This window comes from Alternaria ventricosa (genome assembly GCF_023758065.1).
Source record: "Alternaria ventricosa strain BMP 2768 chromosome Unknown scaffold_10, whole genome shotgun sequence".
Lineage (NCBI taxonomy): Eukaryota > Fungi > Ascomycota > Dothideomycetes > Pleosporales > Pleosporaceae > Alternaria > Alternaria ventricosa.
This window is the reverse complement of record NW_026055690.1, coordinates 437,602-458,128: the sequence shown is the minus strand read 5'-3', so window position 1 is coordinate 458,128 and position 20,527 is coordinate 437,602. Positions and strand designations below refer to the sequence as shown.

The following is a 20,527-nucleotide window of genomic DNA, read 5'->3' as shown; positions in this document are numbered from 1 at the left end:
TAGCGCTACTGCAAATCTCAAATCGTCCTGGCCGCGACTGGACTATTCAAGCTCAAGATAGACCAGGTATATAGCCACCAGCATGCTTACGCTTCTTCTCTCAATTTTCATTGGTCTCATCGGGTTCTATCTCGGCTTCGTCTTGCTACTCACGATCCCGACTCTACAGGATCACGTCATCTTCCTGCACCGAGTAACTCGAACCTGGAATCAGGATATCAACGTACCCGAGCAATGGGGCTTTCTGCGCAACCAAGTCACACCCTTCAATCTCAAGACGCCAGATGGTGAGACTCTACATGCCTGGCACGTTCTGCCACTGGAGACATACCGCCAACATCAAACCCAACTCCGTGAGGAGCCAGTCGGACTCTGCGCGAATGTCGAAGACCGGATCTCCTTCCGTTTACTGAAAGACCCTACTGCGCAAGTAGTTATATATCTGCATGGTGCGGCAGGCACACTGGGATCTGGATGGCGGCCACAAAGTTACAGGGCGATGAGCGCGACATCGACCAACGTACATGTCCTGGTTATCGACTATCGTGGTTTCGGTGCCAGTACTGGGTGGCCTTCGGAATCGGGTCTTCTTACAGATGCGCTTACTTTGCTCAAGTTCGTAACGGATACTGCGGGTATACCAACAGAAAGGATTGTGATCTTTGCCCAATCTATGGGTACTGCCGTAGCTTTGTCGCTCACTCACCACTTGGCCTCAGAGCCTACCCCTATCGTTCTGGCAGGAGTCGTCTTGGTCGCACCATTCGCTGATGTGGAGTCGCTTACCAGGACGTACAAAGTTGCTCGCACCCTTCCGCTGCTATCCCCTCTTGCGGTATTTCCACCGCTTATGAACCTGCTGAACCGATTCATAATCACCAAATTTCCATCCAAGGAGAAACTTGCAGCACTTATTCACCGACTGGACAGTATCAAAGTCAACGGCAAGCAGCGAAATTATGACATCACGTTAATACACGCCGAAGATGACTACGATATCCCATGGAGTCATTCCGATGTCCTCTTCTGGCACGCTGTTAAGGCAACGTTTGTTTCAGCCCCACCCATTACCTTCGAAGAACTAGAGAAGGTCAAGTCGAAAGAGAGGACGCCTCTAGGTGCCGGTGGTTGGGAAGTGGAATGGAAAGGGAAGCGTGGAGTCATCAGAGAACAAATTGTTAAGCATGGCTTTCATGATCGAATCATGAGTTATCCCATTGTCAGCCTGGCTATCTCAAGGGCACTCCATATGTAGGAGAAGAACCGATGACCATCTGTAATGCCTACCCTATCTGCAGCGACTGGGTCTCGCCGTGTCGGGCCAGAAGAGAAACACCAATCAGACGAACGCCTCACCGCCCCAACTCAGTTTGATCGTCTTTGCTTGATCTCGGTTCTCCATTCCTCGAAACACATCAAAGGCCATGAGCGAGATGCCTTCCTTGCGTTCTGTGCCGATTTTCAGCTTTTCCCAAAGAATGTGAAGGACAACCTCCACATGCACCAGAAGGGAGAGTTGTCGGTCAGGTGCATTGATGTAGACACGCTCTAGCTCGGGCAGGAATATTTTGGTGCCCTCATGGCCCTTCCACACATTTGTAAACAAATCCCAGTACAACTTTGGCCCCAAGTAATCCTCGACGTTGATAGATACAGACGTGAGCAGCGCTCGCTGTGCAGTAGTGAGACCTTCCACGAAAGTTCGAAATGCTTGCACGCCATCGAAATGGAAGATATTCTTTGTGTACTGGGTGAGAGCTATTTCTTGGTGTAGCTGACGGCATGCGAGACCCATGGTAAAGATGCCCGAAACAGATGTAACCGGTCCAGGAGTATCAGCGGAGGTGAGATGGACCGAGATTTTTCCCGGTCGCTTGTAGCAGCTTCGTACGACGATGATGTTTCCGCCCACAGCTAACTCGCAGATACGATTGCGCAGCTCGCCTGGCAATCGGAGTAGAGGCGACTCGATCTGATTGCGCAAGGTTCTTTGTTTTGTTAGTAGAGTACAGCATCTTAGTGTTTTGACCTACATTTCCTCTAATGGAGCCGTCATCTTGATCGCTTCAGGCGGTGCTCTACCGCAAGGCTGTTATTACCTAGGTAGTCGTGAGATGTGAAGGTAGAGGATAGATCTTATTGCGTGCGCCGCCTTTATTTCGTAAAGGCGCTAGCTGAGAACCTTGTCACTCAGGGTGAAGGCGCAAAGGATCTTGGCAATTAATGAGAGAAAACCCGACAAACGCTCGTCTATGATGCTCAGCGCAGCTTCATCGTCATGAGGTGATGGAAGCTCCCAGTTTCAACAGACATGTGAGCCAAAAAGGTCAACCAACACACATGAAATATTTCGAAGCCTAAATCATTGCAGAATGCTGTTGTGATAGACGACGGTGTTTAGTTACACGTATCTTCCTTCCTCAATACTCAGGCGCAGGCGTGCACTTTGTGGTCGGGGTCTTCCGCGCTAGCCTTGATACGTCATTTGCTTGGCGGAAGGGGATCGCGTCCAGTCGCGCTCAAACCTCCGTCTCAGCGGTCCGCCTCCACTGAGGATGTCCACAACTCAGCTGGCACCTTCCATCTCTCTGTACGTCACTCGCGCCCATTCGTAGAACGGAACCGGCGGCTGAACCTCCTTGCGAGTCAAGTACTTCCACCAATTCGCCCAGACATGCTGTCGTATGTACCCCACACGATACGCGACATGCCATCCCGTTGGTAAATCGAACGTATACTGCAGCTCTTCCAGGGTCCGCATTCTCGTCTCCGGAACGAACAAATACACCAGCACAAACGCCACCATATTCAAGCCTGCGAAGATAGAGAATGCAGCTGTCGGCCGAATGCTGTCCTGCAGGAATGGGAAGACTAGTACCAATATGCCAGCACCCAGAAGGTTGACCGCGACGGAAACAGCCATGCCAGCCTCCCTCGACACGAGAGGAAAGACCTCTGCTGCGATCGAGAATGGAGACGTACCGGCTGTCGGGGCATAGAAGGCAACGAAGATGACCGCGAAGATGCTGACCAATGGTATCTGGACGGACGTGTCGGTGATCTTGAAGAGGAAGGCAAAGACTAGGATTGACCATGCCATGTTTGGCAGGCCGAGCAAAAGCATGACGGAACGTCCCAATCGATCCGAAGACCAATAAGCAGGCAGCCCGAACATGTAATTCGCTGCTCCAAAGGCCAGGCCTATTATCGCGGATGTACGATCACTGTTTGTTCCGGAGTTGGGCCACACTATCGTGCCTAAGAAGGCGATCGTATTGACGCCTGTCAGGGTCTGGGTGATCATGGACACGGAAGCGCACAGCAATGCTCGTCGACACCGCTTGTTGGACCATAACTCCCTCAGACGCTTGTAGTAGCCGTTGACACCGATGTTGTACGAGTACGGATTGTTCTTCTTCATTCGTCTGACCCCAACCTCGAAATTTAGGCTGGATATGTCACTCCACCTCCTGTTCAATGTCGCGAGCTCAATGTTACTGTTTTCGTTTTGCTCGGGCTGCGGCCTGACTTGGTGCTGGCTATCGTTCCGGACCGCTGTTGCCCCTAACTTCGTTCCCTCGACATTGGGAGCTAGGGCGAATCGACTTGGCGATCCGGCTTCGTGTTCAGCAGCCCTTTCTAGTTGTGCGCGATTTGGCGATGGCGAAGATGGCTCTCCAGAAAAGCTCGGCAAGCTGACATCTACGCGATCGGCCAGGGTGCCAAGCTCGTTCGTCTCTCCTTTCAATAGTCGACTTTCGAAATCCAGCTGAGCATGCGCATACATGAAATCCCGACTTGCTAGTAACCGCGTGGTCTGGACCTGTTCGAAGGCTTCGAGTGCTTTGGGGTATTTTCCATGCTTCATCAAATATCGAGGCGATTCCGGCATTAAGTATATCATTACCAGCAATGGCACCGTGGGGATGAGCACAGTGTTCGTAAGAATGCGCCATGCAGACTCTGCTCTCTCCACATAAACAACGACCAGCAAGTTTGCTAGAAACCCGAGAAAGATGCCTAGCGGATCAGCGATTGCACTGTATCAAGAGGAGAGGACGTACCGGCTGCATCAGCAAGCTGCCAATTCGCCAGAACAGCGCCACGTATGTGCTCCGGTGATATCTCAGCTGCATATATCGGAACTACAAGGTGTTAAATTCATCGAAACAAGCATGAGCGAGAGCTTCCACTGACCTATCGACGCTTTTGCACCCAGAGCTATTCCGTTGATAGCTCGGCAAGCTGCGAGTGAGCCTACGTTGTGCGTAAGTGATGCACCGATTGTCGAGGCTATCGTGATGCCACAAGACAGCATCACACTACCTCGCCTCCCTAAGAAGTTCTCCTGTAGCGGATCTGCAAGGAGGGTACCGAAGAGGCCTGCGGAAAGCAGCGGAATGGCGTTCAGCATTCCAAACGTCCAAAGATCGGCTGAAGGACACCCCTCGCCCCTACGATAGCAGAGGCCAAACTCGTCTGGCATACCATGAGCAGTACCATTGTTGGCGCTTTGCGTCCATCCCTGAATCATACCCGCAAGACTTGCGGTCATGATTGTCGCGCGGAGAAATTTGGACTGCTTCCAAAAGCCTGTACTCTCATCCTTCTCCTTCTCCAACAACTCCTTTTCCGAATCTGTGAGCTCATCCGCGTATTTTCTTATAGCCTCATACTTGTCTCGAGCGAGACGAGCACCAAATCGAAGCAATTCATAGCGGTCTTTGAGACCGGCTAATGAAGCAAATTCCCAAACATACTCTTCTAGCTCAGTACGTTGAGTCTTGAGGTCGGGAATCGTGTCATCGAACGTCAGAAACGGATTATCTATACTATGCCAAGTCAGTTACATTCTGTTAACATTGACTCATGCGCATACTTTTGTCTTGCGCCTGTTGAGCGCTGTTGATTCGTCGCAAGGGCTTGGTTCCCTACTGTGCCTCCAAAAGCTGTTGCTTGCTGAAGGGGTTCAGTCATAGTGGCCAGCGCTTTCAGCAAGAGTATGCCGCTTAGGGGCCGTAATCAATGTGCGACAACGCGCCCCAGCATCACAATATATGTTTGCCTGCCGCATCGGGCTGAGTCCTATAAGGCTGACAGGTCTTCCCAAGGGCGAGCCTGATCGTGCATACGGCATGTCTTGTCGGGGTCCTCCACCGCCATATTACCTACAGATACTGCTAGACGGGTGGCTGAGCAACAAGTCTACGTTCTGATGATCGCCCTCTAGTCAGTGGATTGGTTGCCTTGCCATTGCTTTTTGCATGCCTCGCTGCCCTTTTTCAGGCGACATGGGTCTTGGGAGACTTCGGCCAATGAACGCATACATCAATAAGTGCCTTCAGACGCCACCAAGCCGCAATTGGCATTAGGGTCAGCCCTTGCATCACCTTGCAACCTTGGTTTTATTGGTGACACTGAGTTCTCTCCTCAGCCCTCTGCCGAGCAGGATGCTTTGAAATCGCCTAACTAGGACGCGCCATCGCGGGGACGTCTGTTCTGCCTTTCGAGACCCCGTTCGAGACGATGAACCAGTTTACGTGAAATCGCAGGCATTCGGAATGAACTTCCGAATGACGAGTTCCTTGGCGTATGAGCTGTCCCCGCAGCCCGCTCGGCTAGTCGATATGTGGTGAGAAAGGGACGGCACATAAGCGGCTGCCTACTTGATCTGTAATAGTGCGGCCGTCGAGCTTTCCCCGCCAGCCGCTTTCCCCAGGTACGTGTGGAGTTGCCCCAGCCCGTTGACGCATCGGACGAATGCCAACCCTTGCATGGAGCATTTGACTGTTTATACTTGACACTTACGTCAACTCACTTCACACGTGTGCCTCCCACATTACCCGTCCTCATTCTTGGTCATGAACAGGCTGCACGCGTTCTGCTAAGCCCCTTCTTGATCTTTGAGCCGCCTGGCAAGAGGCCTTCTTCAAATGATTTCGATGCCGCATCCGTAACGATCGTTGCGCTTTCGCCTGCACTTATTAGACGATATCCTTGTGTAACACCACAACCTGGTTCCAGACTTCCTTCAACGATCCACTTTAAAGCGGGCCTGGCCACCACACACGGCACCCAAGTAACCATGGCCGAGCCGGTCTCCAGCATAATTACCATCGCAACGGTTGGGCTAGCCCTCGTTCGAGCATGCAAGAATTATATCGAAGCGGTGCGGGAAATCGACGACTTGGTCGACCGACTCCTCGAAAGAATCACAGAGTTGCATGGAGTTGTACGCCTACTCAACTCGAAGTACCATCAAGCTGAGCCCGATGGCAATAGCGAGCCGTCAATCTTGGTGCGTGAGAAGATCGCGCTATGTCGCGATCGTCTCAGAGAGATCAAACGCAAGATAGCGGATTTGGGACTTCAAAGCAAAAGTGCGGAGACCTTTCTCGACAAGGCCTCTGTGAAACGAAGAATGGACGCAGTAGCCAAGGATATCGAATTCGCGGTAGATGACATTCGACGATACCTCGGAGATATTGTCCTTGTCACCGGAGCCTGCTCATATCTGTTCGTACTGTTCTTCCTCAGACTTATATATTTCTAACGCGATGCTAGTGAAGTCAGTTCGTATATTCGTCGCGTTTCCGAGAGCTCAATACCAGTAAGTATACGTGGAATGTATAGCAGAAGAGATGGTGCTGACGCTCAGACAGCAACCCATAGCGTATGACAGCAAAGAGAATCGGCCAGCTCAAGATGACCTCGTCTCGCTTGATCGGTGGTTCTCAAATACGGACACTATCTCAGATCCAGTACACCTCCGCAGAGCGTCCAATCCGACATCACCACCGCGTTTCTCCGTCTCCTCGTCCTCTTCGAGCGCTCTTCTTACACAATCCGACGACGACGAAAGTATTATCTCTAAACAAATATTCGGCATCTCAAAGCCAGAGGAAGACTGGAAAGTTTTCCACCGCAGAGTGGTGCAGTGCAAGGACGACCCCACCCTCGTTGCAGAAATTCATTCGATGTTGGAACAGCACCCAGAGCCTGCCACTCTCGTAAACATTCTGGGGGACCATCAACGCGCTCCCCTTCACCTCGCAGCGCAGCGTGGCTATGTCAATCTAGCTCGCATTCTCCTCGTATTCGGCGCCGATATCAACGCCAAAGACACCGAACCTGCCTCCGTGCTAGATCATGCCGTCGCACACAATCAAGTAGACTTCATCACGCTCATATTGGACATGGGCGCCGACGAGTCAGCAATACTGAAACGGAACAAGAATCAGTTGGAACACAAAAAGGCTGTCATTGCGCTCAGAAAGGCGCGGCAGCAAAGTCCAACGACGGAGAAGGCCCGGAAATCTAGCTGGAGGCTTGGAAGAATACGCTCAAACTGAGCCATTCGTCTCGCGGGATTGTCATCCGGACCCCAATCTGACGGTGGCAACTGTGTGGCGAAGCTGCAGCCCTAGTGTCGAACACTACAGGGCTGCAGACTGTAGCCTACTGCATGGAGCGGAGGTGGGGTTGCTCACCGGTCACTAGCCTACCACCGGACGGTCTTACACAGCATTTACGACCCTGCGCCCCCGCTGCGCCGTGCCTTCGGAACATCTTCTCGTTCTCGGACATGCTCGCGTTACTAGCCGATCGGGCCGTGCCACCTGCCACGGAACACTACAGCTGCGGCCTTGTCAGGTCATCCTCACTGCGTATTAAGGCTCTCTGCACGGAGCATGCCGTACGCCCGCTATGCTGGTCAATACAATCTCGCCCTTCCGGGATTCTCGGTCTTGGGTGCTGAAACCTAGGTCCTGCGTTAGAGTCATCTCTTCCAATCAGGTCGAGGTACACGCAAAGATTACAAGACCAAGTGATTGCTCCCAAGCACTCTTTCTCTAGCCAGCGAGCATACATCCAGTCTACACGACTTCATTGGTTGCTCGACTTCTTGCAAAGATTCGTGGCCGGACACGTCTCTTTTCCGCCAACGTCCATACCTCATGATCTATGCAAGAATCACGCCTCTTGTCACTTGAGGGTAGCAGGACGACGTTTTGCACGGGGTTGGCGCTCAGAAACTGCAAAACCTAGAAGGTAGCCCAGGTCTTTGGCTCAGTGCCGCATCGCAAACTCGATCTCACGATGTGCGGCCTCTCTCATCCCAAGTGGCCACATCGTAAGTTCATGTCAAATCCTAAGGCACATGGCTCACGTGGTCAGCGACAGAGTGAATACTCTTTTTGTCTATCATCGCTTGTTCACGCACGTGAACACTCTAGCAAGAACTGAGTCTATCCACTTTGCCGACAATCACTACCAATCCACCTTCGCCCATTCACACCTACCCACACCTCAACCTCTACACGAGACGACTACACTCCAGAGTCATGAACTCCAACTTCACTATAGCCTGCGGGCCTGATAGCTATACTGTCGATCTAGACGTCATTACTCCCTACTCTGAATACTTTGGACGCGCAACACAATTTGGGAAGGAGGCTTCCGAAGGCACCATAACACTTCATGACGATGAACCTGCCATGGTCAGTCTCATGATCGAGTTTCTTCATGAAGGCGACTACGACGCCACTTCCTGGAAGATCGATGCGCGCACAAAGGATCTGACATGGATCAGAAGTTATCGCAGCAGCCCGTACGCTAGTTGCAAAGGTTCCGATCAGCACCACCCACACAGTGTTGATGACAGTTCGAGGATGCCCCACGGAGAAACATCACCAGCAGTCGGCGCTATGTCTTCAACCAGCTCGAAGAAGCGGAAACTTCAAACATCACAAAACGTACAACCTGATCAGATCGTGCAAAAACGACAGCGGATACTCCAAGATATGCCAAAGGGCTCAGGCCGAGCGCTCTACCATACTCCAACACCCCGCCACATGTTGCTACACCTCCAACTCTGGGAAGTTGCAGACAAGTACCTAGTACCCGACCTACAGGCGCTATGTACAAAGAGGTTCCAGGAAGCAGCGGAATACTACCATCCCAATCCCGAGACGATTGACGCCATCTTGTGGGTTTACGAAGACCTTCCTGAGCATGCGACGGATCTGCGGGAGGCGGTGTTCATGGTCGTCGACGAGCATCCAGAGCTGCTCGATGATGACGCGGTTAGGGATTCTCCATCTTGTCACGGTCTACGTCAGTTTATGTCTTCACGGGAAGTTGGAAGGTCGCAGCGGGTCATGAATCCTCAACGCGGGATTTGGCCTTATGTTTCTTAGGATGGTGGAGTTATTGTTGTCATACCATATACCATTCTCTGGATGTTGTAAGCTTTTATAGGATATATTTTCTACACGCTCATAATGATAATCTTTTACACATTACGCACGAGATTAGACGTAATTGAAGCTGCCCACATTGTATCTGAGCACGATCTTACTCCTTCGCACTCCAGTCTACCAGTGCGTCTTGGCCAATTTTGTCTTTGATGATGCGCTCGCTCAGATCCCAGAGCGCAGCACCAAGGTTCTCATCGCTGGCTTGAGATGTCTCTTTGCCTGGTTGGCCCTGCACCACGTATTAGTCACGAAGTCCGACGTAGAATGTTCACCAAGAGCCAAAGACGACTTACCGGGTCGTTGAAGTAGAACCCATTCATATCCTTCTCTTCGATCTCATCCGCCGTGCAACACCAAAGCGCACTGTACGACCCCTGCTCCACATCTCGTCCAGCGAAGAGCATAGCATTCGACAACAACTTGCCGGTAATACCAGGATATGCGTCTTTCCACTGCTGCTGCATAGCTGTGTTGACAGCGCCTGGGTGTACGGAGAGAGCGTATACATTATCGCCATTAGGTTTGATGACGCGATCACGCAGACCGAATTTCGCAAACAGGATCATGGCCAATTTGGTGCGCCCATACAACCGCGTGGGATCCATAGAGCTGTCATTGATCTCGTCCATGCTCGCGAAGTGCACGTCCGACGGTGCAGTACGATGCATCTCACTCGACTCAAAGACAACCCTAGGCGCAGGCTTCGTGCCCATCTTGCCCGTCTTGCGAAGGACCGGCCAGAGTTGATTGCACACGTAAAAGTGGCCCAGGAAGTTCACGCCGAAGTGACGATCGATACCGTCCGCGTCTTCCCCGTAAAAGTTCGTGTTGATACCTGCGGAAAGAACGAGGAAATCGAGACGGTCGAGCGAGTTGCGTAGGTCGGAAAAGACCTCTTTGACTTCCTTGAGGCTGCCCATGTCACAGTGTTTCCATTCGACCTGCGCGTCGGCCTTCTCTTTTTTTATGCTTGAGATGGCGTCGGCGCCTTGCTCTTCTTTGCGGTTCACCATGATGACTCTTACGCCTGCGAGGGCGAGTGCGCGGCTGACTTCATATCTTTGAGTGTGTTAGCGAAGGGTTGGAGGAGGGAGGAAGAGGCTGGCCGTACCCGATTCCGAGTGCACCACCAGTGACTACTGCGACGCGGCCTTCGAGATTTTCTGGGTGCACCTCTTTAGGGCCGATGACTTTGTGAAGAACGGACTGCATGTTGGATGGCTAGCGGAAATATGTAATAAGGATGATGCTAGGTAGGTCTGTAGGGAAGTAAAGACGTCTGCTTTGGAATCAGATGTAACAACAGTGTTTTCTAATATACACGCGTTTCTATTACCATTAGTGACGTCTCGTGGAATTGAGAAGTTGCCCAGCATATGCAGCTGTCACATTCACATGTCATGACGTCACCGTGGTATCACCATAATTGATGCGCAACACGTCCGCAGTAACGTCTAGTGATGCAAAAGAAGCTTTGTTCTCCTGTGTCACAGCTATGCTGTAACTAGGTACTATGAAGAGATTGAACGACTGCAGCAGGTCTTTGGGGCTGCTTCCGCTCTGTAGCTTACTACAGTCCCTACGTACGGGCTACCAACTGCGTAAGTATTGATAGCAGGATGAGATTCCAGGCTACCTCTTACCAGCATGCCTAGATGTGATTTCAGGTAAAAAGTGCCATGACACCACGCTAGCCAAAAAACGCGTCTGCACGTGCGTTTGTTTGCGCCTCCCTTCCTGCCTTAGTTTCCTCAATTCTAAACACCGCTACTACGTCTGCGACCTTCGACGCGCAGCCATATCGGCAAGATGGTACCTATCAATTCTGGGGTATCCGGTGCGGTATCAGAGATGTGAGTCAAGGGATCTGGCTCATACTGAAAGATATCTTGATCACTGACACGCTTAGTACCACCCGCAATATGACTCAATCTCCGCTTCTTCGTCTTCCGGGCGAGCTCCGTAACAAGATCTTCGCTTACGCCGTGGGAGGCTACATCATCACCGCTAAGAGGCCAATTCTACACGAACCAAGCGATGATGAAGCTGATTGGTATTGCCCTCGATTTGAAGACGACTCCGACAACCGACTTAAGTTTTGTCTCACCACCACGGTTCAGCCGCAAGTCCCCAGAGAACCGGATGCTATTAGCTACCACAGTGATTACTACATCAACGACTGTGTCCCATGGGACCCTTTTCTCGAAGGCAAAACTTCCACCAGCGTTTCTCGTATCTTTACTGTCGGCTACGTATGTCGTCAGATCTATACAGAGACAGCACTCCTCCAGTACAAGACCAACTACTTCCACTTCGACACTCCTGTATTCATCGACCTCTTCCTCATGCAACTCACCTTCGATCAACGCCGTGCTATCCCCGCTATCTCTATTGGCGATGGATACCTAGTTCAGGAAGATTGGTGCTATCAGGCCGTTACACCAGGATCGCTTCGACAGTTTTCTAGACTGAGGAAGATCTACCTGGTACCAGAGATTATGGGGTGGACTGACGCTCTCACGCCTCGCGACAAGCTCGTCAAGATGGCGAGGAAACTGCGCCTTGATGTCACGGAGAACGCGGGTCTTTGGATTGGTCTCTTCGATGTTTTCGATGAGACTGCCGTCTTACAGGATGCCTTTGGAATCACCATCAAGTCTGCCGCTGGTGAAGCATAAGATTGCACATCCTGAGCGAGATGTGAGATCTTTATCTGGAACGTTGTCCCCCGAAATTTGGTCTTTGCGATCGAGTTTGAGTCAGGACCGTATGGAGAAGTGAGCCGCGTCACATGAGCTGGGTATATCCCTTACTGTGTAAATTACTGCGTTACTACTACCCCGTTGAGGACTCTGCTTCGGCATAGACTCCAGTCTCTCATAAAGAATGGAGAAATGAGCTTTTCAACCCTCGGCTATGTGGGACCCTAGGTGTACGTAATGTCTTCTGCATTACGAATGGTGGATTGAAATAAAAGTCCCCACATCAAGGACCCAATGCACAAAGCCTAAATGTAAACTATTCATTTTCTAGCTCAACCGCCTTAAGGGTAGAGAGAAGAGGTGTCAACCACCACCACTATGCTAACCGTATAACCATACCCCAACGACCAATTTTAGTAGTATACAAAGACACACCCTGCTAGCCAGGAACCGAAAGAATAAGGTTCCGAAAAGGAGAACAAAACGCTGCAAGTACGATGGAAGCAATATAGTACAAGATTTCCCTGCCTTAGAACGCCTATGCCGATGTGTGTGTGTGTGTACTTCTCTTCAAATGCTCCTAGCTGGATGGCGAATATCCAGATGTCCATACTCTTGATAAGGCGCTACGTCCGTATCCAAATCATCCGTAGACCAGCCCCGCGTATCTAAGCTTCGATGATACTAAGCAAAGAGTCAAACACATCCTCGTCATCTTCATCTTCATCTTCTTCACCATGTTGACGCTGCGCATACACTTCTCCCTCGTCTTCCGACGGCGCATCGCTATCCTCTCCGTTATCACTCCCAAAACCACTATCGTCGCCTGAGAAGCTGGCGCCCGCTTGCGCACCAGTTTCGGCATCAAGGACGGAGCTCGAGCTACTATCGTGGTCGTGGTCGTTATCGTCATCGGTGACGCCACGCCAACTCTTCTCCCCGTCGTCGTTATCGTACGCGTCGTTGTCATCGTCTGGTTCCGTGTCGCCGCCATTGTTGTAAGCGTTGAAACCAGGGCCAGCAGGGAAGGGTCCTGAGTGCGGTGTTGCGTAGGCGAAAGGCGTTGATTTACCAGCTATGGCGACGGACCGCTGGCTTGGTCTGCTCATGACGTCTGAGTTTGATCGCGGAAGTGCGGGTTGTGAGGAGTAGAAGGGTGACGGCGGCTCTCGTGATTGTCGGGGGGTTGCGTTCCATATGGCAACATGTGCTTCCTCAGGTCGGGGGGAGGACGAGTTTGTTACGCGGCGTCGCTTCAATCTCGCTGATGGTAGGCTGGGCGCACGTGAAATTGGCTGTGGGGCAGAGGATTGCTCAACGATGGAGGGGTTGAAGCGGCGTTTTGATTGACGAGGTGTAACGGTATCGACGACTGAAGCAGATACCGTACGGTTGCGACAGTAGAGTGGACGTTGCGGATGGTTCTCGCTTAGTGGAGAGATGGGCTGGGGTTGCTTGTTCTTCAGTATCGAGTTGGGAGTGATTGACCGTCGCCAATTTCGACCAGCAGGGCGCATGGACAGCTGAACGGACTGATTGCTTCCGAAAGACGAATGCACGCTAGCAGGCGGAGCATCGTATGTCTCAACGAACTGCCAACATGCTTCTTTTGCATCTGCTTCCGGAACATGCGCCTGACACTGTTCGTCATTGCCTTCCATCTGCGAGTCCTGGTCGGGCTGGTAGCGAGGCAACTGTCGCAGTTCTGGCCATGACTGCTCCATCACGACGAACTCGTTACGGTCAACCTGTTGTGTGTAGGCTTCGCGAACCGTCACGTAAAGCCTTTTCTTTCCACCAGAGACTCTCATCATGACACCGGCCGAAAGGAACTGAGCATTCCAGAGCGCACTGCTAGACATCTCGGCGGGCGTGAGAAAACGTAGTCGCGACTCCTTGAGTACCTTTCGTAGCGGTATGTAGGGCGCTCGAAGACCTGGGTAGGCAGAGATCATAGGGTTTTCGTCGCTGTCGTCGTACTGCAGGTAATCGAAGACATCAGAGAATGCATGTGACAAGGCTTCCTGAATATCTTTGGCGCTGGAGCCCCTGAACGTGACATCCCGGACAAAACCTCTGCTTTGGAGTCGCTTGTAGACCAGATTGTTGCTACCACAGGCTTTCGGAAATAGCCAGTCATCGGTAGATCCCGAGGCCCAGTTACTGATGTCTTGGCTACTCCAACCGTTATCGGCCTGGCTAGGTATAGATCCTCTGACCGAGTTGCGAGCACCAGGGAATGGGCTTGAATCTGAGTCTCGCCCAAGGAATGGCAGGCTTTTTATAGTCTTCAAGGTATGAGCTTGGGTCCACTCTTCAGAGTTCTGGGTTGTCGTCTTCGCTATGTCATGCATTGGTTCGTCAGGTGAGAACCATATGCCTTTCAAGTCAGGGCCCCATGGTAGTAGGACAACTTCCACTTCCCAAGGTTGCAAGGATGTGGGCGGCGCCGCAGCTTCCAGGACGTCCAATCTCTCTTTGATGTTATCGAGCTCCATCTCGGTATCTTTGCGATCCATGGCGGCGAGGATGAGGGCGGAGGAAGTGGTGGAATCAACAGAGTGATTGGAGCCAAACGACGTGGTGGCGTTGTCGATGCGTCTTCGGCTAAAGGAGCTGGTGCTACTTTGCTCGTCCATAGCTTCATGCATGCGTTCATGCTCATCCATACGATGCTCCACGTCAATGAGCCTACCTTCGTACATCTCCAAGGTATTGTTAAGATCCTCCGGCTGAACGTAATTGAAAGATCCGTTCTCCAGCAAGTCTAGGCGGCTACCAAGCTCTTGCATAGTCTTGGCTACATTGGGTATCGAGTTCAACAAGTTATGGAGAGGTGCGAGGTAGGAGACAAGCTTCTGGAGACCTTGTGGGGGAGCCGATTGGAGGAGGGTTTGCAGCTGTTCCTGTGGTCCTGCAGTAGCGTTCTTGGGCAAGAGCTGGGTGGGAACCGTGCCATATGTCTGCCGCTCAGGTGAGCTAGTCGATTGCTGTTGGATTTCCGAGGTGATGCGCTTCATTGCGTCGATCATGTCCTTCCCGTCCTGTACAGCCCGATCAGCAGCGCTCAGATCTGGAGTGTTCCCAACGCTTGGGGTAGCCACCTCAGTAGCGCTCTGTACGTATTCCTCGGGGTTGTAGGTGTTGGGTATGGTATCGCCGGGCTCATCGGGCTGGAAGTTGCGATTGAACTCGAATACCTGTTCGAGGATGCCGCGCGAGGGGCTAGTGACGTTCGCTCTGCCAGGGGAGATGACGGGCTCGTTGGGTAGCTTTCGCGGGGTGTGGGCGACGTTGATGTCATCGGGTATAGTGGATGTAGGCGACTGTTGACGGTTAAGCTGAGCCATGCTCTCCAAATTCATCATAGAAAGACCGAGACCTGCCACCGTCTGGCGCGACTGATTCACGCCATACCTAGCTTCGCTGTTAGCTACTGGGCGCCGTTCATGAGATAGCAAGCACACGGAAGGAAGTCCAGGAAGGCCGCTGGTGCTGATTTGTGATGGAGTGTCCTGACTTTGTAGCAAGCGACCAAACGAGTTGGTCTCAGAGGGTTGCCGCTGAGGGTGCTGGCTGGGACTGGGTTGCTGATGTATGCGCGCATTGTGTATGGCTTGACCCCCTTCAGACAGAAGGTTGTCCCCCAGCTGTCGCATCGCAGCACTCGTGTCGCATTGCGCGCCTGGCAGCAATTGGCGCGGATCTTCACCTGTCGCATAGAGTGATGGCAGCGGGAGACTCATCGACAGCGCCTGCCTCTCTGGCGCACGCGACGCCCTTAGATGGAAGCAGGCATGGTGCCCGCAAACACACCACGTGGAGCGCTCGCTGCTAGGCCGATGGTCGGCGCTCTCATCGTGCAGCTCGGCGCTGAGCTTGTCCCAGAACTGGTCACATCCACACTGTCCTATATGCGCGTCGCGATAGTTGCACGGTCCGTCTGGCAGCGATCGTCTCGAGGGAGTTGGTTGCGACGGCGCATGATGGCTTTGTCGCGTGACATTGGTATTTGGGTCCCCGAACCCCGCCATTGGTGTTGATGGCAGCGCATCCCGCATAGGACGCGAATAGTCTAGGAGAGAGACATGTCGCGGTTCCTGTTGAAGCTTTCATCCCGTTAGCACGTTTCCAAGGGAAATTCTGGTGGGGCCGAGGGCGTACCGAAGATTGTGCGAGCAGACTGCGAAAACCAGGCGACGTCGAGGGGAGGAGCGACGGGTCTTTATAGACGGGCAGGGCGCAGCTGTGAGGACGCGACGGACGCGACAGAACTGGTGGGCACACGAGGGGAAAGAGGCCGTGGATACTTTTGGGCCGTGACTGTTTAGCACGCATGCACGCCGCCCGCAGCGGTTTAGTCACGGCTGCCTCAGACACTTCCCCGGAGTCTGGGTACGCGCGGGACAGGCCTATCGATACACAGACGCCCACGTGATTGGCTGAGGGCACGCATTCCTCCGCCTCCCCTGCTTAGCTGACGGCCGGCCGAACACCCTGGCCGTTTGCTACCCAGCCGTCGAATCCAGCGACGCTATAAACGCCATGTGCGGCCGGCGAAGGGTAAAAAGTAAACCCTCCATCATAGCCCTGATATTTCTGAGAAAAAGCGATTCTTCTGCGCTCTCGCCAGCTCTACATGCTCAACTCCCATTTGTCAAGGCAGCAACAACACTATACATGGCGCCTTTCTAGTCGACTAATCATCCCCCTCATTGGCCAGTACTCACGGAGGACTGTCGCGCATGCTGCATTGCATCTGCACGTCCAACAGGCCCGACCATGAAGACTTGCGCATGGCGACAAGTTTCGACCCAGACATCAGCCTCGCCATGGACCCATCCGTACAAGGCAGAACCATATGTGACTAGTTGTCGTCAGCGCTGCGTCTGCGCTGCATCTGACAGGGTCTCGATCGGGAAGGCGGGCGCTAGTCGAGGATATCAGTTTCAAGATTGGGAGATACAACTATCTGCCGAGCGCTCGTCCCATCTTGTGATGAGTAGGGTGCAACCACCTCTTGCCTATCTCACATGCCAAAGGTCGAGGCCGCGACGCGCTTACGCACCCACCCACTATTCTCACTGTTGGGTGGGTGTCATCATGGTGTCCTCCAAGGTTGGCACGCACATGTAGATCTTGATCGTGTAACGGTACCAAAGATGATCTTGAAAGTATAGAATTCTCATCGCAGGATCCACCTCATGCATCAACCGCAGGAACCTGACTCGACACGTCCTTCTATTTCGCCCATGTACTATTCTCGTCCAAGCTCTTCATTCCCGAGGTCATTTTCTCCATCCAACAGCGTCATCCAGGTCTCTCACCAGCTTTTCTCATCCAACTCCTCCCTTCCCCTCGGCACAATACACCCAGCCGTAACCAGCGAATCCGCCCTCACCTTGAAGCAATGCACCGTATACGGCGGAATCCTCATCGGGACCCCGATATGCATCTTCATCTCCGTCGGCTGCAGCTGACTTCTAAAGTCAGTAAAACCTCTCACAACCATTCCTCTCAGTCACAACATACCTCATATCCACCTTTCCCGGATCAACATCCAACATCCCCTTCTCCGCCCCTGTCAACGGCCGTCCGTTAACCTCCACAACCGCCTCCCCCTCCTCCAGCAAATAATAGCACTCATCCGTCGTGAACCTTACCGCAGATTGGAACTGCGCTTGTAGTAGCATACGATGGGCGAGCCAGAACCTGTTCTTGCTCATGTAGTACTGCATAGCCGGGGCATTGTCACGCGAATTGTTGATTTCGACTATAGCCTCTGGAACACGAACGGCGGGAAGATGGGGACAGCTCATTGGAGAGAGGTCTTTGGAGGCGAATTGGGTCTTGACTTGGGCCTTCGTCCATTTGGTGATCTCCGGCAAACCGTAGATTTCGACATCGACAGTCTCGTTTGGTTTGGTCCATGAGGACAGGAGGAGGGAGATGGGGCTTGTTGATAGGGTGGCCATTGGGTTTGTGGGATGGAGAGTGTAGATGAGGAAGGTTATGGTAGGCAGAGGGGTGGTGGATGAGTAGAAGGTAGGTGAGTACTAGAAGGTAGGTGAGTACTAGAGTAATGGGTAGATGGGTAAAGGTAGGGGAGGTGAGAGAAGTGCTATCGGTCGCGAAGGACAAGCTTTAGCCCACGAAGCCTAGGTGAAGGTAAGTCTGCTGTAAAGCGATGGCTCAATCTAGTGGAAGTGGAGTGGACGACAAGAATGATGATATCCTCAATGCATGTGAATGCTTCTAATCATGAACAGCAAGCTTGCTAGCATACATTCGTAAAACGACCGCACGAGCAGTCCAATATCCACTAGATGCTTGTATTGTTTCGAGGATACCTCCCGCACGCCAAACTTTGGCAATAACAACAGTGTCTGAATCAGTCAACACCTCACCTACTCTAAGCCAGTCTCAAACCATTCTCCTCAGGCTTAAACCACTCCCTCAGAAGATCCCCCAAAATCTCATTAGCGCCCTTCTTCGCCTCCCCGCTACTCTTCCCCTGGCATTCAATATAAAGCTTAATCTTCGGTTCCGTCCCGCTGCCTCTGACTGTAAACACAGCCCCATCATCTAGCTCACAGGTGATCATCTGGCTAGTGACATCAACCGGTAGATCGGGTTTGTGGTCCTTGCTCTTTGAGTCATAGCCCAGGGTCAGGTCTCGCCAGCGCGCGATCTTGCGGGAGCCAATCGAGGTTGGGTGGGGGCTGCCCAGTGCACGGATGGCTGTGAACACCGATGTTGTCACGGATGGCGATGGCGAAACGAGGTATGTGTTTGCGTCCTCGAAGTAGCCAAGATATTGGTAGAGCTGTTGTAGCTTGGCGTAGGGGGTGAGGCCTTGGGTGGACCAATGCGATGCAGCGGTTAGGAAGACTGCGGCTGCGCTGATGGAGTCTTTGTCGTGTACCGTTTGAGGGATCATGTATCCCAAGGCTTCCTCGAAGGCGTACACAACATCGTAGCCCTCGCTCTCGAGTTGTCGCGCTACGTTTCCAAGCCACTTGAACCCGGTCAACGTTTCGGTAAACTTGAAACCTTCCTTTTTTGCCAAAGCTGCGAGCATCCTGGAGCTGACAGTAGAAGCCAGCATTGCAAGCTTTTCTCGCGGTTTCGACGCGGGGTAGCGTTTGAAGAGGTAAGATCCAAGAAGCGCTCCGAGTTGGTTTCCACTGAAGATGTGCCATTTGTCTCCTACCTTCTCTGCTGCCGCGAGGCGGTCTGCATCGGGATCGCTGGCGAGAATCAGACGTATCGATGACTTCTCTGCCGTTTCGATTGCCAGGTCGAGCGCTCCCTTCTCTTCGGGGTTCGGAAACTTTACTGTGGGGAAGTCGGGGTCTGGCTGCGCTTGAGCCTCCACCACAGTCATCTGCGAGGCTACACCAAGTGTCTCTGCGCATCGCTGCATCGCGGGAAGTCCAACACCGTGCATCGGCGTGTACACGAACCTGAGCCCTGGGTCCATCTTGACCTTGACATGCTCGGGCTGGGCGGCGCATAAGACAGCCTGGTGGTACTTGTCTTGTACCAAATCCAGACTTCCTTCCACCAAAAGAGAAGACTCTATCACAGTCGTGTCCCAAGTGACAGGCTTGAGGTTCTCCATGATAGATTCGGCGATTCCGACGTCGTGTGGGGGGATGATCTGGCACCCGTTCGACCAGTAGACTTTGTATCCGTTGTCTTTGGCCGGATTGTGACTTGCAGTAATCATAATACCAGCAGCGGCGTCGAGTTCGCGCACGCCAAAGGGAACCATTGGCGTATGGCTTGGGTCCTCATACCACCATACCTTGATGCCCTTTGCGACGAATGCAGCTGCGGTGAGCTTGGCAAACTTTTCCGAGTTGTGCCTCGCATCCCGCCCAATGACCACACCCCTTCTCTCAACGTTCTTTTCGGTTTTGAGTAGGTACGCTGCTAGTCCTTGGGAGGCTTGAATCACTGTCAGAGAGTTCATGCAGGCGAAGCCGCCCTGCATGGGCCCTCTGAGTCCAGCTGTGCCGAAGGCAATACGATGTCGAAGTCGCTTTTCGAGTTCATCGGTATCGCCATCCACTAACAACTTGTAGATCTCATCTGTCGTTGATTTGTCCTCGTCGAGCTCCAGCCACTCTTTCGCTAAGTCCTTGATATCTCGGGTCATGATTGGAATCTCGAACTCTGGAGGACGCCTTGGGTGATGTGATTTGTTCTGAGAAAGGATGAAATTGAGAGTGGAAGTCAGCAAATGCCACTTGGCAGAGAAAGGTCACGAAGTAGAAGGTGATGGAGTGTCGGAGTTTGCCGACAGAAAGCGCGCAATAGCAATCTCAAGTGGGCACCTGCCGCATTGATGCTCTCCAAGACTTTGAAATTTCTCAAAGCTCACGTGTAGATTCTGGTGACTTGTTGCTTACATATACGGCGCTGCAGGGCCACACACGCTCTCAGCTTGACATGTGAGGTCGTTGCGGGATGCGGCTCTGGGGTGGCGAGGAACGTGGGGGCGTGCAGGGTCCTGGCGGGCAAGCTTCGGAAGTTTATCAGCTCACGCTCTCCTGTTCC

The 20,527-nt window shown here is 52.6% G+C and overlaps 10 protein-coding genes across 10 annotated transcripts; 4 read left to right on the top strand and 6 right to left on the bottom strand.

Annotated features, from left to right (window-relative positions):
• Positions 1-82: 82 nt before the first annotated feature.
• J4E93_006244 (uncharacterized protein) lies at positions 83-1,255 on the top strand (the record flags this gene model as incomplete). Its single annotated transcript, XM_049344161.1, has 1 exon — positions 83-1,255. The coding sequence occupies one exon, from the start codon at positions 83-85 to the stop codon at positions 1,253-1,255; it is 1,173 nt and encodes a 390-aa protein (XP_049198596.1).
• An 84-nt stretch (positions 1,256-1,339) lies between these two features.
• J4E93_006243 (uncharacterized protein) lies at positions 1,340-2,015 on the bottom strand (the record flags this gene model as incomplete). Its single annotated transcript, XM_049344160.1, has 2 exons — positions 1,340-1,988; positions 2,011-2,015. The coding sequence occupies 2 exons, from the start codon at positions 2,013-2,015 to the stop codon at positions 1,340-1,342; spliced, it is 654 nt and encodes a 217-aa protein (XP_049198595.1).
• Positions 2,016-2,566: 551 nt separating this feature from the next.
• J4E93_006242 (uncharacterized protein) lies at positions 2,567-4,977 on the bottom strand (the record flags this gene model as incomplete). The annotated part of the gene is made up of 3 exons (XM_049344159.1): positions 2,567-3,843; positions 4,327-4,832; positions 4,880-4,977. The coding sequence occupies 3 exons, from the start codon at positions 4,975-4,977 to the stop codon at positions 2,567-2,569; spliced, it is 1,881 nt and encodes a 626-aa protein (XP_049198594.1).
• A 1,108-nt stretch (positions 4,978-6,085) lies between these two features.
• On the top strand, positions 6,086-7,352 carry J4E93_006241 (uncharacterized protein; the record flags this gene model as incomplete). Its single annotated transcript, XM_049344158.1, has 3 exons — positions 6,086-6,516; positions 6,565-6,610; positions 6,663-7,352. The coding sequence occupies 3 exons, from the start codon at positions 6,086-6,088 to the stop codon at positions 7,350-7,352; spliced, it is 1,167 nt and encodes a 388-aa protein (XP_049198593.1).
• Positions 7,353-8,345: 993 nt separating this feature from the next.
• Positions 8,346-9,200, top strand: J4E93_006240 (uncharacterized protein; the record flags this gene model as incomplete). Its single annotated transcript, XM_049344157.1, has 1 exon — positions 8,346-9,200. The coding sequence occupies one exon, from the start codon at positions 8,346-8,348 to the stop codon at positions 9,198-9,200; it is 855 nt and encodes a 284-aa protein (XP_049198592.1).
• A 157-nt stretch (positions 9,201-9,357) lies between these two features.
• Positions 9,358-10,472, bottom strand: J4E93_006239 (uncharacterized protein; the record flags this gene model as incomplete). The annotated part of the gene is made up of 3 exons (XM_049344156.1): positions 9,358-9,489; positions 9,554-10,319; positions 10,372-10,472. The coding sequence occupies 3 exons, from the start codon at positions 10,470-10,472 to the stop codon at positions 9,358-9,360; spliced, it is 999 nt and encodes a 332-aa protein (XP_049198591.1).
• A 710-nt stretch (positions 10,473-11,182) lies between these two features.
• On the top strand, positions 11,183-11,938 carry J4E93_006238 (uncharacterized protein; the record flags this gene model as incomplete). The annotated part of the gene is made up of 1 exon (XM_049344155.1): positions 11,183-11,938. The coding sequence occupies one exon, from the start codon at positions 11,183-11,185 to the stop codon at positions 11,936-11,938; it is 756 nt and encodes a 251-aa protein (XP_049198590.1).
• A 692-nt stretch (positions 11,939-12,630) lies between these two features.
• Positions 12,631-15,947, bottom strand: J4E93_006237 (uncharacterized protein; the record flags this gene model as incomplete). The annotated part of the gene is made up of 2 exons (XM_049344154.1): positions 12,631-15,872; positions 15,941-15,947. The coding sequence occupies 2 exons, from the start codon at positions 15,945-15,947 to the stop codon at positions 12,631-12,633; spliced, it is 3,249 nt and encodes a 1,082-aa protein (XP_049198589.1).
• Positions 15,948-17,298: 1,351 nt separating this feature from the next.
• On the bottom strand, positions 17,299-17,937 carry J4E93_006236 (uncharacterized protein; the record flags this gene model as incomplete). Its single annotated transcript, XM_049344153.1, has 2 exons — positions 17,299-17,442; positions 17,506-17,937. The coding sequence occupies 2 exons, from the start codon at positions 17,935-17,937 to the stop codon at positions 17,299-17,301; spliced, it is 576 nt and encodes a 191-aa protein (XP_049198588.1).
• Positions 17,938-18,374: 437 nt separating this feature from the next.
• On the bottom strand, positions 18,375-20,126 carry J4E93_006235 (uncharacterized protein; the record flags this gene model as incomplete). The annotated part of the gene is made up of 1 exon (XM_049344152.1): positions 18,375-20,126. The coding sequence occupies one exon, from the start codon at positions 20,124-20,126 to the stop codon at positions 18,375-18,377; it is 1,752 nt and encodes a 583-aa protein (XP_049198587.1).
• Positions 20,127-20,527: the final 401 nt, after the last annotated feature.